The sequence below is a fragment of the Hyalella azteca genome, unplaced genomic scaffold (assembly GCF_000764305.2).
Source record: "Hyalella azteca isolate HAZT.00-mixed unplaced genomic scaffold, Hazt_2.0.2 contig15455, whole genome shotgun sequence".
In the NCBI taxonomy this organism is placed as follows: Eukaryota; Metazoa; Arthropoda; class Malacostraca; order Amphipoda; family Hyalellidae; genus Hyalella; species Hyalella azteca.
The window spans coordinates 436441-453449 of record NW_025945309.1 but is presented as its reverse complement, the minus strand read 5'-3'; the positions used below and the strand labels follow the sequence as shown (position 1 = coordinate 453449).

General features: G+C 42.0%; 1 protein-coding gene across 2 annotated transcripts; it reads right to left on the bottom strand.

Annotated features, from left to right (window-relative positions):
* Window positions 1–510: 510 nt before the first annotated feature.
* LOC108681031 (LON peptidase N-terminal domain and RING finger protein 2) lies at window positions 511–15870 on the bottom strand. Of its 2 annotated transcripts, XM_047884460.1 has the most exons (9): window positions 15218–15870; window positions 10476–10595; window positions 7608–7735; window positions 6043–6439; window positions 5515–5711; window positions 4653–5099; window positions 3904–4125; window positions 3637–3729; window positions 511–3463 (listed from the first exon to the last, which is right to left on the bottom strand). In XM_047884460.1, exons 1-9 carry the CDS (start codon window positions 15765–15767, stop codon window positions 3449–3451), a joined length of 2169 nt encoding a protein of 722 aa, XP_047740416.1. In that variant the 5' UTR covers window positions 15768–15870; the 3' UTR covers window positions 511–3448. The 2 variants fall into 2 exon arrangements, with proteins under 2 accessions (XP_047740416.1, XP_018025476.2); XM_018169987.2 differs by having other exon boundaries at window positions 511–3729.
* Between the last annotated feature and the right edge of the window lie 1139 nt (window positions 15871–17009).

The window sequence follows — 17009 nt, the reverse complement described above, 5'->3', positions numbered from 1 at the left end:
TGCTATTTGCCGCAACTCTGGAAACTGCACGAACATTTTCCTTGATAAACTAACAAAATACGTCTCGAACCCAGCTCCCAACCTTCAATGATAAATGAACACCGAATCTTTGAATTATCTTTGATTTGCTGGAGTTGAATAAGTGGACGTGGCTCTTCCCTGGCAAGTCGGGAGACGCTGCTCACGTGGCGAGAAGTAATGTGTAATTTACGTGACGGTCATCATACATGTTACGAAGGGGTGCGCATTGTAACGGTAGCATATGTACGGTACAGCATTTGTATTGTAACATTATGATCTGTATCGTAACAGTGTGAATTGTATTGTGATATAATAATATGTATTGTAACAGTCTACGACAGTTATTGTAACATTCAGTTGTAACGTGCATTATAACAGCCTAAAAAAATTGTAAATATTGTGATGACATAAAGAGCATTGAAACAGAATTCATTGGGTTTGTAATTGCTTTATTATAACAATTATTGCAAGGAGTGAGACGAAACAAGCTTCACTTCGAAGGATTTAATGGGGGTCTCCTGCAAGGCTGGAATGCATGCACAGGACATGCTAGTCGAGCTTCGTCCGTATAGCGATGTCTCATGTCAATGAGAATGACTGACCACTCATAGGTAGAATAAATTTCTTAAATATTCATACAAACTTTCAGAGCATCAAAGTGAGTTATTCCTTATCGAGACAAACACGATTAAAAATGCCCATGGAATCATCTAAGGGCAGATGCTAGCAATTTAGAAGAAAATTTGCCCATAGACGCACGAGTGCATCGAAAAATTCCAAAAGCTTGGATGTAGAACCTGAATGAGCGAGCATGTAAGCATTTACGGCACCTGTACCCTACGAGTCGGACGAAGGGATTTCCGAGCCGCGGTACGCACAAAAACTGGTTCGTCAATGCCAGGAAACTAAGCTAAAAACAGGGATATCCTAATACTAAACTGGTGGTTCCAGACTGGGGGAATAAAAACCCAAGGCTAAAATTATTGTTTCGAAGGTACAGGAAGGGTGTGAGTCTTAACTAAGCCAAATATAATATTTTTGGCAACATCCGTGGAAGAATTAACTAGCTTAGCATTGGGTGATGAATTGAGTGACCGGCGGAAAGTTGATTAGGCACTACAATACGTACACAATTGGCAGCTGAGGATTATGAATTGAATCTAAGCAACTTGAGAGTGGTTAAAATACACATGAAGCTTGCTGAAAAGTTGTTAACCGTTTGCTAAGAAGCTCATAAGGAAACCTAAGGAGGAAAAAGCCAAGAACATCGTGATAAAAAACTATGCCCCTGGCGCCACGCACACACACACATTAACAGTATGCCTACAAACTACATAGAATTAGGGTATGAAATCGTATTTATTTACAATAGATAAATAAAACGTGAGCAGACAAGAGTACGCAATCTTCACAGCATTTAAATGAAAACACCACCATATTTACAGTCACCATATTGTGATGATAGATTCAGAACCAACGTTGAAGTTTCCCTTACTACAGATGGTTCTCTCACTCGTGTACGAGTAAGAACTTTTTCATAATTTACGATCCTACAAGAACCTGACCCTCGTTTTCGGCACCGCCCACGGCCACTCTCACCAGCAACACGAAATATTGAGGGGAGGCTGCAGGGCTTGGACCTCTTCTCATCTCGAGTGTCGCTGTCACTCCGCTGCAGTGCAGAAAATTAATATGCCATTTCTTTCAAATAGTGACTCGCTTCCTGCACGTAGCATAGATACGCTCTTCTTTTGCTCGGCCAACATGGGCAGGATGACCTAGACAATGGATAAAATTGCATCGGTATTTGGACAAAGTTTTAGACATATTTCTCTTACTGTAGCTGAGGAATCTATAAAGGTGTAAGTTAAAGGACGAGGAAAACCACTTGAAAAATAAATGGCAAGGGCTAAAGAAAAGCGTTAATCCTGCTGCTTTTTACTACTAAATAAGTGTAAATATCAACGATTTGTTTCGTTATGTAAAATAGTATAAAAGTAGGAAGATTTGCAAGACTAGCGAGGATTAAAGATATAAAGGTTATTGAGTTATCATACATTCACCTCCTATTTACATACGTAGCAACTGCGACGCAGTATTTGTGTACGTATTTACATACGTACTGCCTTGTGGCAGTAATTGATAACATTGCATGTGCGGCATTTTGCAACATCTTTTTTTCAACATGCCCTAGGGTGTGAACGCGCATCTATCTATCTAGGACGCCCCGACACTTCTGCCGTCATAAACCGTATATAAGTTATAAATATTCTCTAAATTCTTCAACATGTTGCCCTGTTCCCTCAAGTAGATAACATGTTATTGAAGGATCAAAATAATAAAAGGTGGAAGTGTCGTATTCTCGTCGCTGCTTCGTGCATTCCACGTACTACGAACGCTCAAGGCCGCATGACACGTTATGTATCGTCGTACATTCCAAAAAACAATATATACGACGTAAGATGTTCGTCGGAATAACGACATACATTCAAATAAAAGTGCAGTATAGATGGGCGCCATTTTCAAGACAAGCAAATAAAATTATTAAACTTCATCCGGAATTGCAAATTATGTATTGTCGTGTGCCACCATTAACTGTCTTCGCCTCCGAGAACTTATCAATTATACCATCAACACAATCTTTATTGATTACAGAAAGAGGAAAATATACACAACAGACAACGGAAATATTCAGAAAGTACTCACGTATATTTGCCATTCTTTAACTAACAAACTATTTCAGCAATTATCACAGCAAGCTCATGAGTTGCTGGGTAATCCCAGTGAATGCGCTGCTCTCTGTACACCGATTGCGTTATTCTTTCCTAGCCGAAAACTGTACGGTTGTTTTTCATTTAAATATAAATAACAAAATATCATAAACAATTTTTTTCCAGTTATATCATAAATAAATTTTTTCAGTTAACCACAACAAATGAAAGGGGCAGAGGAAAGCTATAAAATATACGTTCCAAAGCCGAATGGGGTTTACCGTCTCCGTATTGTATGTGCGGCAGTCAATATTTCAGCATCGTTTGCATCAATGCTTGTCTGATGCAGCGGAAACAAACTACCTGTTTAGGTCCAAAGGAAAACACGTCACTAGTGTATAACACTCAATATCCCAACCATAGTCGTTCGTCTCTCTCATTCATTTCTAAGTTAGCCTATAATATTTGGTTAATATGGGAAGAAAGTAAGACGCAGTCACAGTTGCCAACCGCAGAAGCAAAAAAAAAAAAAAAAACAGGTAATATCGCGTGGGTTGCAAAGTGACCTGTAGTCTCAGAAGGCGAGGAGCAGTGAGAAGGCCGGCACCTTCATCCAGTTACGCCTTGAGCACCTTCATCAAGTTACGGCTTGGGCAGCTTCATCTAGTACGGCCTGAGCATCTCTATTTAGTCACGGTTTGGGCATCTCCATTTAGTCACGGTTTGGGCACCTTCATCTAGTCACGGCTTGGGCAGCTTCATCTAGTACGGCCTGAGCATCTCCATTTAGTCACGGTTTGGGCACCTTCATCTAGTTGAGGTTTGGCACCTTCTACTAGTCCCAGCTTGAGCACCTTCATCTAGTCCCGGCTTGAGCACCTCCATTTAGTCACGGTTTGGGCACCTCCATCCTCCAGGTATCCTTAAGGAAGCGCAAGAGGTTCTGCTGCAGCAGCAGGATGCGCTGCCTGAGCTGCACCATCCCCAGGAGCGAGTACTGCAAAACAGGCACCAGCATCAGGACCATTTGTCTGTTCATGATCACATGGAAGCGTGGATGATTGAACTAGCGGATAGTTACGTAACATAACAGGCAATCATCCATAGGCAAATATATTACTTTGCTGAGGTATGGGCAGAACACTGAGGTAAATAAGGATACACGACGCACCTTGGTGAGGTGGTGTATGGGCAGGACGCTAGCCAGCCACCACAACCAGTCTGGACCGTGTGGTTTGGTCCAATAGTTGAGCTCGACGGCCGGCATCTCGCCGTAACAATCAAAGATCTGCCTCCGCGCTGCCGCCGGCATGCGGCCGAGCCACGTCTCAACGTTGCGCCGCACTTGGTCGTGTAGCTTCTTCGTCTCGTCCATCGGCAACGACGTGTCATCCTAGGAAAATGTTTACTTTGAATATACATAACCCATATAATTAATTTAAGCAATTGTTTGATGTTACAGTAGAGAAAATTAAAAGCATAAAATAAATTTGAATAAAAAGTAAAATGAATAAAATTGAAATAAATATTTTGTAGAGGTACAACTGTTTGGTTGGCATATATTCACAATATTATATGGAAATAATACCTTGGGTAAAATGATAAGGCAAATTTATCGACATGAATAGCACCCAAGCAATGATTCTATAGAGACGACAGGTCATGTCATCTATGGCACAGCTGTTCGCTATCGTTATTCACACGAGTTTTCACGTTGTCGCGACTCCTTGCAGTGAAACATAAAAAAATGTATCAAGCTGATGCGTGTTTCCCGAATATTTGTGCTGCGTGAAACTTCAAAAGAGAAAATAATATAAACTCTACCTTACGGGTGAAAAAATATGTGAATTCTGTCTCCTCCGATAAGAGGCTAAACTTGAAGATGTCCAAGGTTCGAATCAAAAAATTTGGACAAATTACCTCGACAAACTGTACAGTGGCGACATTGTAGCCGTCCCTCTCGCTCCTCTGCACCACCTTGAAGCGTCTCTTGCCCACGGTGTTGAGGACAGACCTGCCGTCTGGAAGGTAGCGGATGTCTCTGATCTCAAGCGTTGTGCCGTAGTCGTAATATCCGAAATTGTCAACAGGTCCGCACATGCCGAACTCACGCGTGCCCGACTCCATGCAGCGCCTGATCATGAGTTTGTATCGCGGCTCGAACACATGTAACGGGCAAGGTACAAAGGGAAGAGCCACCGTGGCCACGAAGATAGGGATAGGGCAGTTGGGGTCCCGCCCTGCCTCGGACAGCGTGTCAAGCTCCGTTTGCATCTGCTTTTCTCTTACGGCAAACTCTTCAGGAAAAACCCTCCGTGTGATGGCGTCTACAAAATCGCATTGCAAGAAGCGTCGGTCCGCCAGAATCTGTTGAAAAATGTGTCGTCTCAGGGGCAAAAATCAGCAGAAAGCTCACTGATGAGATAGATGTAGTTGGATAGATGCGACGTGAGCAACTAACTGTAAGCCGAATTGCAACATCTCTGCCACATTACTGCATCGCTGAAAGATCTCTTCAATCCGTTTCAATGAGCAGGAAAAATCCAACCATCATACGCAATCGGGAAACGCTTTGAATACTAAACATATTCAAATAATTTGATATTGGGGGTGCAGATCAATCAAACATTTACGCTACAATTTAGAAGGCCTGTGGTCGAGACAGCTAATCATAACTCATCATGAGATCGCGGTCATTTGCTTACCATGACTGATGATCATAAGAGATCATGTAACCTAACTTTAAATCAATCTTAATCACATGATAAGATCATGTGATTACCTTCACCAATGAAGCCTTGCATAGAGGACAAGAAGGTCTGTGGTCGAGGGAGCGGTTGAGGCAGCTGAGGCAGAAGGTGTGGCCGCAGGGGGTGCTCACAGGCTGCCACAAGAGCCTCATGCACAAGCTGCACTCCAGGTCGTCGGGCTTGAGGTCGTGATTTACAGGCAGCTTCGTGTGCGATGCATGGCAGTTTTCTGCCAACATAACCACAAACACAAATAAGATCTGCAACTAAAAATTTTTTATTCTTTGAGCATACAAATTTGTGTCTAAAATGAGGTTAAAATAGCACATACTCAAGTGTTTTGGAATGAAGACCCGCCATAATTTTGGAATACCTTCACGCGGTAAAACACAATTGGTTGACTGAAAATTGATGTCCGCGAAAGCACAGCACTGACGTGAAACATCTTAAGCTTATAAACCAGTTACAGGGCCGTGAAATAAAGAGTGCCCCTCGTGCAAATAACTTACCGCGGATATACTCAACCTCTCCGCGATTAGTCCTTCATCCACACAACTCACCCCTGATAGCCTCGATGCCGGTGGTGTACCGCGCAAGGACGTTCCTCAGGAAGTGAGGGCGCGGCGGCTGGTCGGAGGTCCGCAGCGACAGTTCCTTCCAGATCTTCTTGAAGTGCCCGGACCCAGAGGCAGGCCGGCTAAGTGGGTCAGACGTGTGATGGCCAAGTGAGTCTGACGTATGATGGCCAAGTGAGTCAGACGTGTGATGGCCAAGTGGGTCAGATGTGTCCATCGCGGAGGTGGAGGAAGAGGAGGCAAAACCTGACGCGAAAAGAAAGCCATCTCTCGGCAGATGCTCGGGGGAAGACGTGGCGGTAGAGGAAGACTCGTGAAGAAGTGAGGTCTGGCGCCGCGACTTGTTTCGTTTGCTTTCACCCACCAGGAGACGGTGCACCATCTGTAACATGAGTCAAAGCTCTAGCTGCGGCATAAATTTAAGATGGGAGCATAAGAGGTAAAGAACTGAACTACGCACTCAAAAAGGGAACTTAATATTAGATACATAATCAGAGCGAACAGTCATCTGAGGCTGGTGGAATTATCGGCATGCACAAGCAGGTAGAAATGTTTCCCCTTAGGAATAGCAACAAAGATGCCATGAGAAGATAAGGAATCACTCGATGATGACGTCATCGCAATCGGGAATAAGTGAATACTGTATCTAATTCATCATTCAACTAACATAGCAGTCAACCTTGTGGCTGTCAGGTTACCTGACATGGTGTTATCGTTATGGTATGGTGCCATCGTTATGGTATGGTGCCATCGTTATGGTATGATGCCACCATCGTTATGGTATGGTGCCATCGTTATGGTATGGTGCCATCGTTATGGTATGGTGCCATCGTTATGGTATGGTGCCATCGTTATGGTATGGTGCCATCGTTCCGCACACAACACCACGCTCTACTTCGCCCAATAATTTAAATCTAAGCGTCTTAACAAAGTTGCGGCTTAGGCAAGGATATCATTGGTCTTTCGATATCATTGAAATAATTAATAAGCTGCTACTCATTATCCCGAAATTAGTTTTTCAATAAATTTGCACGCGTTCAACAGAATATAAATTTTCACAGAGGAAGTGACCATAATAGAACAATTATCTAACTATGAATTACTTCCTGCAATGAGCGAAATCGCGGAAAATGCGCGTGATTACATCTATATTAGAATTAGTCATATAAGCTCGCACCAGCCTCGGAAATTCAAATTTCTCGTCCACCTGCTAAAGATTTGACATTCACAAAGCTGAAAACAACTCATCCAAGTCGCTTTCTCCAAAATCTCAATGATAAGAAAATGTGCTACCAAGAGCAAGGTCCTGAGCGCGTTCAATCAGCCTTTGCAAATTTAAGTTGTATGCAAATGTTCTGAACTTCAGTTGTGGGCGCGTTTGAACGGCTTCTGAAACTTTAATTAAATGTATATTCTGAAACTTTAATTAAATGTATACTTACTGAACTTCAGTTCTGAAGGAGTTTGAACGACCTCTGCAAATTTAATTAAATACGAACTTTCTGAACTTCACAGTTCTGAGCGCATTTAAACTAATAAAATTATCTCACGTTGGCCAGGTCCTCCGTGAACTGAAGGGATGCCTGGTCCTCGCAGATGGCGGTACAGAGCAGCAAGGCAGCGCACGCTTCCTCTGCCCTGCCGAGGGCCTGTAGTGCACTGCTGCGTCGTGCGTGACCTGCGCACAAACACACATAGTCAAACCTGCGCACAAACATAGTCAAGCCTGCGCACAAACAAACATAGTCAAACTTGCGCACAAACACACTAACATACTCAAACCAGCGCACAAACAAACATAGCCAAACTTGCGCACAAACACACTAACATAGTCAAACCAGCGCACAAACATACGGTAGTCAAACCTGTGCACAAACAAACATAGTCAAACCTGCGCACAAACAAACATAGTCAAACCTGCGCACAAACAAACATAGTCAAACCTGCGCACAAACAAACATAGTCAAAACAGCGCACAACAAACATAGTCAAAACAGCGCACAAACACACAAACATAGTCAAGCCTGCGCACAAACATAGTCAAGCCTGCGCACAAACATAGTCAAACCTGCGTACAAACAAACATAGTCAAACCTGCGCACAAACAAACATAGTCAAAACAGCGCACAAACAAACATAGTCAAAACAGCGCACAAACACACAAACATAGTCAAGCCTGCGCACAAACATAGTCAAGCCTGCGCACAAACATAGTCAAGCCTGCGTACAAACAAACATAGTCAAACCTGCGCACAAACAAACATAGTCAAACCTGGGCACAAACATAGTCAAACCTGAGCACAAACACACAAACATAGTCAAACCTACATTTTATAACAATCGTAAGCAGGTAAATAACCTTCGTAACAATCGCAAGCAGGCCAGTGCTAAGCAAGCGTTCAAGGGCACTTGTGTGACGAATGAATGGCGACAAAATGTGTAGAAACATCGGATGTAACAGCCTACTATTTAATGATTACCAACAATAGGGCTAATGATAAATAGGTACTATTAAAGCCACAACTTGCATAACTTTATAATGATTCCCATGAGTTACTGGGCTGACACACCACCAAATTTGGATCTGACTAAGCATTCCGCTTCATAATAATGAATGAACTTCAAAGCTTGAATTGTGCACAAACCAGAGACGATTTTTATGAGAACAATATGAAGGCAACTGGGTGTGTCACTTCTTAAATCACATGACGTTATGTTTATAGTATGCCAAGGTTACGCTATAGTGACTGATCGTGTAACATCAATGCTGCTGTAACACAATGCTGCTATAACATCAATGACCCGAAATCTCTCAATGAGGTTGCGGCAATCTTGATAAGGTGCACCTGCACTCAAGTCTTCGTTATCTAAGGTAAAATTGGCTGTGAAATTTCCGACTCCATAATTGTGCACTGAGAGCTCACTTTACATAGATGAAAATTTTGCAGCCATCGCGCAAGTGTAAAATTACCATATTTCTCGAGTTTGTTTGGTACCCAACTTCATTTGTGACAGTTATCGGTTAATTCAATAATTCCAAAAATGACTGAACACACGATCCTGGAATTATCACAGCTACGTACCTACTGCGCAGTTGTAAAATTAACAAATTTCTCGAATTTGGTGAAGGTCCAAGCTGATTTGCAACAGTTATTGGTTAAACACGTTATCTAGAAAATACAAACCAATTTGCCTGAAATTATTACAGCCACTGCGCAGGTATAAAATTAACATATTTCTTGAGTTCAGCGGAGATAGCAGTTCATTTAGAGCAATTACGGTTAATTAGCTGATTTACAAACGGCAAAACGCTGCACACGTCCATCATGCACTTATTTCGACACACGCCAGTTAATTATTCATCAACAAGATACGATTTTTACATTACGACACGCGATTTTGCAGGTATATATAGCAAGAACCTCAAACCACGATATTCGCACAAATTAGTACGGAGTACGGACCACCTAGAGTCCAGTGGCTCCATACTTTCAAAAAAAGTTAAGAGATCGTAAGTTCATCAGCCAATCATTGACGGCCTTTCAAGCAAAGCCCACCTATCATAGTCAAGAAAATAGAGCGTAAGTACTTACGTTCACTTAGCCAGTTTTGAAAGTATGGCCCCAGAGCTTCGCATCACGACACACGCCTCTATCAGTAAGGCTTATCCAGGCGCCCCCTATGACCCACCAGACGCCCCCATGACCCACCAGACGCCCCCATGACGGCCTTTCAAGCAAAGCCCACCTATCATAGTCAAGAAAATAGAGCGTAAGTACTGTCTCTTATACACATCTAGATGTGTATAAGAGACAGGTTCCCTCAAGTAGATAACATGTTATTGAAGGATCAAAATAATAAAAGGTGGAAGTGTCGTATTCTCGTCGCTGCTTCGTGCATTCCACGTACTACGAACGCTCAAGGCCGCATGACACGTTATGTATCGTCGTACATTCCAAAAAACAATATATACGACGTAAGATGTTCGTCGGAATAACGACATACATTCAAATAAAAGTGCAGTATAGATGGGCGCCATTTTCAAGACAAGCAAATAAAATTATTAAACTTCATCCGGAATTGCAAATTATGTATTGTCGTGTGCCACCATTAACTGTCTTCGCCTCCGAGAACTTATCAATTATACCATCAACACAATCTTTATTGATTACAGAAAGAGGAAAATATACACAACAGACAACGGAAATATTCAGAAAGTACTCACGTATATTTGCCATTCTTTAACTAACAAACTATTTCAGCAATTATCACAGCAAGCTCATGAGTTGCTGGGTAATCCCAGTGAATNGGCTTATCCAGGCGCCCCCTATGACCCACCAGACGCCCCCATGACCCACCAGACGCCCCCATGACCCACCAGACGCCCCCATGACCCACCAGACACCCCCATGACCCACCTCTGGCCCACAGCGGGCAGCTGGCGATGGCAGCGTCAGCGTCGGCGAGCGCCTCGGCAGGGCGGCCCAGACACAGCAGCGCGTGCGCCCTGTTGGCCAGCGCGATGTGGTCACCTGGATCTGCACGCATCAAACACGTCAAACAATATTAATGGTCAAACACGTCAAACAACACAGTATAACAAACACATCGATTATCAAGCACATAAAGCATATAACATGTCATGCATCAAACATGTCAGGCATCAAACATGTCAGGCATCAAACGTATCAAGCATCAAACATGTCAAGCATCAACGACTTCAAACATCAACCACTTCAAGAATCAACCACTCCAACCATCAACCACTTCAAGCATCAACCACTCCAACCATCAACCACTTCAAGCATCAACCACTTCAAGCATCAACCACTCCAACCATCAACCACTTCAAGCATCAACCACTTCAAGCATCAACCACTTCAAGCATCAACGACTTCAAGCATCAACCACTTCAAGCATAAACCACTTCAAGCATCAACGACTTCAAGCATCAACGACTTCAAGCATCAACCACTTCAAGCAGCAACCACTTCAAGCATCAAGCAATTGTATTCATCAGTACAAATATTTAACAAGTAATGTTTCATTAAAGGCGCGAAATATCAGGAGTTTAACGTCTTTCAGTTAAGTGTACAAAGGCTACTCGGCGCCTGTGGCTAACTCGGCCACAAATTTAGACCCGACACAACATCAAACTCCAAGGTCAATATTGATTTTAAAATTAGCTACACAATCAGCATGGAGCGAAATTGCCGCGTTGCACCGAACCTTCAAGAACATCTAATCGTTCGTTACGTAACCAGAAAATCTCACGCGTTATATCGCTCTCGGTTATGTAACGGTAGTTGCTGATACAACGAAGTATGGCAGATCGCCAATGATATGGACAATGACACGGACAATGATATCGATAATGACATGGACAATGATATAGACAATGAATATGAGTCCTTATATGGGGCGCGGCATGGAAAACCATGAGCAAATCCACGTAAATTTGCAGAGATAAATTATTAATATAAGAATACAAATCTAAACCCTGTACATACGTTGTTACTGTCCCCTTGATCGTTTAACCCTTTACGCCCTGGCGTGACGAATTCGTCACACAGAAAAAACCTCGGTTTTCCAACAATTTCACGTTTTCTGTCATTTTTTCGAAAAATTCACATGAATAAAAAAAGTCTTAGATTTATTTTCCCCCACCCCTAACCCTTTCACGAACTGTCGTCAAGGCATAAATCAACGTACAGAGACGATTTTGGTACCGTTGGATAGGTCAGAATGTCAGCTTTGAAGTGAGACTTAAAACCGAAAAAGTGAATTTTACGATTTTCATCCCAGAAATTCAGGGCGTAAAGGGTTAATCGTAGCTGAAGATCGTATCCTGACAGCTTATCGCTAGTGAAGCGACAACACAGATAATCGTGTTACGTAATCTCGTCGGTGAGCGCCAGCTGCTCCTAGCTGCCCTGCGTGTTTTTAACGCAGGGCTTCATTTAAATGCTTGGCTATAGTTTTGCTTTCTCGTTATATAACCAATCTTTGAGATAAGTGCAACCATAACTGAAAATGTAGATGATATCGTGATGTTATCAGGAATTATGGTGATGAACATGTCAAATAAATTCATCAGAATGTACATTTGTTTTAAATTTGTTTACAAACTAGGCAAATGAACGAATTTAGGTCATGAGTAAGCAATCGAATTTCACTGAAATTGAACAGCCAAATTTCATGTCATTAATTTACCAGCGATTATGCCATGGAAGACATAAAAGCTTCATATTCTTCTGTACTTGTCCGATGACATCTTAAAGCTTATGACTTCTCAAACCTTATCAGCACACGAGTGCTGCTCAGGCATCAAAGCGGCGCTCCATCCAAGTGGAGGTGAGCATAACAAAATTATATATATAATAAAAAAAATTATATATATATAATATGACGTGGCGTCAATTGAAGTATTTTGCGCGAAATAAAATGCTAATAACAGTAACATCACGTTAAAATTAAGTAGAAAATGTTCATTATTTTCGAATCAAAGCAAAAAAATTATTGGTCTCATCTTATTTCATAAAAAGTTACGTGACGCACAAAACTAATTTTCCCAGTATGAGAGTACGGTATATAGGATACGAAGCATAAAATTAGTTTTTTTTAGACGTGATCGCAAGGATGTGCAGTAGGGAAAGCCTACGCCGCAGCTGCTGTAGTTGTGTACAAAGCCTACATCACTCGCTCTCCTATATTGATGTCATCATTATTTCGGTAATAATACATCAAGTTATTGAATGACAGAAAAACATTAATTTTTAGTATAGATAACATGTCCGAAGCCAAAGCTACGACACAAAAAGAATGCAGTGTACAGTTAGGGCCGAATTCAGGATGGGCTTTATTTGAACAGGCACACCATTTATATTGGATCAAAATACTCAAACTAGAGTTTCCTTATATAACTCAGGGGATATTTTTGGAACTGAGCAAGCTGCCAGGCTTTATATATAATGAATATATGAACAACCGTTTCTATAATTTCACCCAGCAACGTAGAGCGCGTTGCATAACCGTTACGTAACGCGTGAAGAGCCAGGCGGTGCTGCGGCTAACCTAACCTAACCTGAGGAGGCGTGAGCGAGGCGAGGAGAGAACCTAACCTAACCTAACCTGAGGAGGCGTGAGGGAGGCGGCGAAGGGACGAGGGGTGAGAGGGGGCCAGGAGCGGAGGAGGGGGTGTGACGGCACTAGGGGGGAATGCATGGGGGAGGCGAGGGGAGAACCTAACCTATGGAAGCGTGGGGGAGACGGAGAAGGGACGAGGTGTGAAGGGAGGGGCAAAGGAACGAGGAGTGAGGGGGCGAAAAGGGAGGTGTAACTGGGCTAGGATCAAAGGGATGAGGGGGCAAGATGACGAGGCGAGGGAGGGGGGAGGGCGGCGGCGAAGGGACGATGCGTGAGGGGGGCAAAGGGACGAGGCGTAAAACCGGACGAGGCGAGAGGAGGCGAGGAGAGAGGTGTGACGGGGAGAGGGGGAAAGTGATGAGGGAGGCAAGATGACGAGGCGCGTGGGGGGCGAGGGGAAGTTGCGTGGGGAGCGAGGGGAAGTTGCGTGGGGGGCGAGGGGAGGATCAAGCAAGGTCTTTAGCCGACACTTGAGCGCGAAATTTAGAATCTGAGCGTTCATAGCATTTGTTACGTAAATTCAAGGTACAAGCTAGAAATTCTTGATTACGAATATTTTCGTTTGTCACGTAAACGCACAGTACAAGTTAGAAGTTCGTGAATACGATTTTTTCGTTTGTTACGTAAACGCACAGTACAAGTTAGAAGTTCGTGAATACGATTTTTTCGTTTGTTACGTAAACGCACAGTACAAGTTAGAAGTTCGTGAATACGATTTTTCGTTTGTTACGTAAACGCACAGTACAAGTTAGAAGTTCGTGAATACGATTTTTTCGTTTGTTACGTAAACGCACAGTACAAGTTAGAAGTTCGTGAATACTATTTTTTCGTTGGTTACGTAAACGCACAGTAAAAGTTAGAAGTTCGTGAATACGATTTTTTCGTTTGTTACGTAAACGCACAGTACAAGTTAGAAGTTCGTGAATACTATTTTTTCGTTGGTTACGTAAACGCACAGTAAAAGTTAGAAGTTCGTGAATACTATTTTTTCGTTGGTTACGTGAACGCACAGTACAAGTTAGAAGTTCGTGAATACGATTTTTTCGTTGGTTACGTAAACGCACAGTACAAGTTAGAAGTTCGTGAATACGATTTTTTCGTTTGTTAGGTAAGCTGCGGAGTAAAAGTTACGAGTTAGTTATCAACTGGAATGAATATTGATCATTTGTATTCCAATAATACTTTGTTTACAAGCATTAGCGATCAAACGAGTATTTGAGGGGTTGCTGATACTAGTTGAAAATACTATAGCAGTACTACTTGATGATAGTTCGAAATGATCGATGAAAAGAATGGCGTGCTGGAATATCATTTTCTGTTTAAATTGTAGAAAAAATCAGGTAACGAGTTTTCTTCTCTAAATAATTAGTTAAAAATTAAAAATTCCTTGTACTATGTGCATTTAAATAATTTAAATAATGCTACACATACGAACTTGGATACATAAAGCGTAAGATATCCGAATCATTACTACAAATCCAAGAAGGATGGAGCCTAATAATCTATTTAAATCAATAAAATAACTGATGTTTATATCATTGGTATAGAAACTTGGAAGTTCCAGATTAAAGTTAAACACATATTGGTATAAATTACTTATTATGCCATAATTAACATTTTTCAATAGACCAGCAGCTTTAAGCCTTTAAGTTTAATTAATAACTATTAAAACAAAATTTATGACGTTACTGGCGTCATTATTTCAAGTTGCGATTCACAGGACACTGAGCCCTGACCCCTGAGGACAGTCCACAGGACAGTCATGTTGCATGCTAGCCTAGGGTCGGGAACAGTGATGAGTGACCCATGTCTTTCTTCACTTCACGGACACGACTAAACTAAACGCACAACGAGGCAGCATTCATAAATTCTTTCTTAGGTAAAATCCTAAAACTACTCCATAAAAATTAGGTTAAATTCAATCGTATGGAAACTTGTCTTAATAGAACTAAGATAACTAATTTCAAAGCAGATGTAAATGAACAAAAATTGGCGGCACGTTGAAATTACTCACATTTTGTCAGAGACTGATCATACAAATCAACTGCTTCTCGATATAGTTTATGTTTCAGTTTATCACTTCCAGCATTACGCAGAACTATTCCTTGACATTCATTAGACCAGAAATGTTTTACCACTAAAGCAATCACTATGTTTTTCTGGCGTTCGTTACATTGGAAGCGTTCGGAGCACAACAGACATGCTGCTTTTGAACAGTTGCCACAGGATGTATGGCCACACGGGAACGTTACAGCTTCAAACATGAAGCTGTAGCAACCACTACAGACTATTGGATCATGAGCAATACTGCTCAAACAGTCCTTCACATCTTCTCGAACCTTTTCTACTATTTTCTTTATTACAGATAGAGTATCGTCAAAACTCAAACCTAAATTCATGTACGCATTACGTAACCCTTCTAAACACCTTTGGAAATCTCTTGTTTCAGCTAAATAAATCAAGTCAGCAATACGTACAGCTTTACAGTTAGACGCCATCGAATATGAGGAACGTTCTAAGTTAGCTGTATCTATTGTACTTTCGTGCTGCGATGCCAATGCCATTGTTTCCGTCAGCTGACGAAGAAAGAAATTCTAGTACACTTCACAACAACCGAGTGAGCGCCTAGCCCGACCTCCCTCACGTGCGGCTAACATAGCACTGAGCGTGAGCAACTGAGTTGACTCTGACTGACTGCTGCCTGCTGAGTAGAATACAACTGAGAGTGAACTAGAGTTACCAGATGGTAGCCAAATAAAGCGGCCAAATGAGATAAGAAAATGCAATGAACGGACCAAATTCGATAATTGGATTTAAATAAAAACTTCCACATAAAAAAGAGGAATATGTAGTCTACATTCTACTGTTAAACCTAAATTGCCACAGTAAAATTCAGCAGGAACAATTTTCTAAAGAGGGCTTAAACGGCCAACTGATAAGAAAACGGCCCAAAACTAGGAATTCTGACGAAAAAGGCATATTTTGTAAGGCTGCAGAAGCAGTGTTCTGTGCAGTGCACGCAGCTGTACCCTGCACAACTTGCACGAGTTTCCTGACCACGCAGATGAGACCAACGGACTAATAAATAGTAAAATAGAAAATACATCGGCGAATCATTTTTTTTTTCAGTTTGCAGCCTCAGCGGCCGAGGGTGTCGAAGCTTCAGCAGATTCATCAACAATTTCGCAAAATAACATATACATAAGTTACAAAGTTAAAAATTATTTGACTTCACTGAATATTTATCGATAGACAGGAAAATTTACTTCATCAACTATTATATATATTTGTATCGTTTAATAATCCAGATGAATTAATTTGGCATTGCTTTGGTTTTACTTTAAGGTAATAAAAATACCAACAATTAACTTTTAAATGTGCTCATATTTTGATTAATATGCAACTTCTGCATGTTAAACTGCTCATGTGTGGCCAGAACGCGTGTCAACTAGTGTTTGCATGAGGCAGTCTTAGCCCTGAAGTAGAGAAAGTTTACCGGGAAGCGATAGCTTGACCCAAGGTCATCGCTTTGACAATGGGATCAAGTGTTACTATTAATAAACGAATACAAAAACTGCATTAGGCATACATACTCCAGATATGTGAGGCACGGTACCCTATCTTGGCTGCATCTGAAGAGGAAAAAACCTACAGCAAGGACGCAACACGTACAGCGTCTAGCGACTCCTAACCAAACGCTCGCGCCACCATGGCAACGGCCACGTCACGCGGTCTGGACATCGCCTGCCGTCACAACAGTTACGGTGCACCGGTCGGCGATATGAGTTCATGGTCTAAACTTCGTC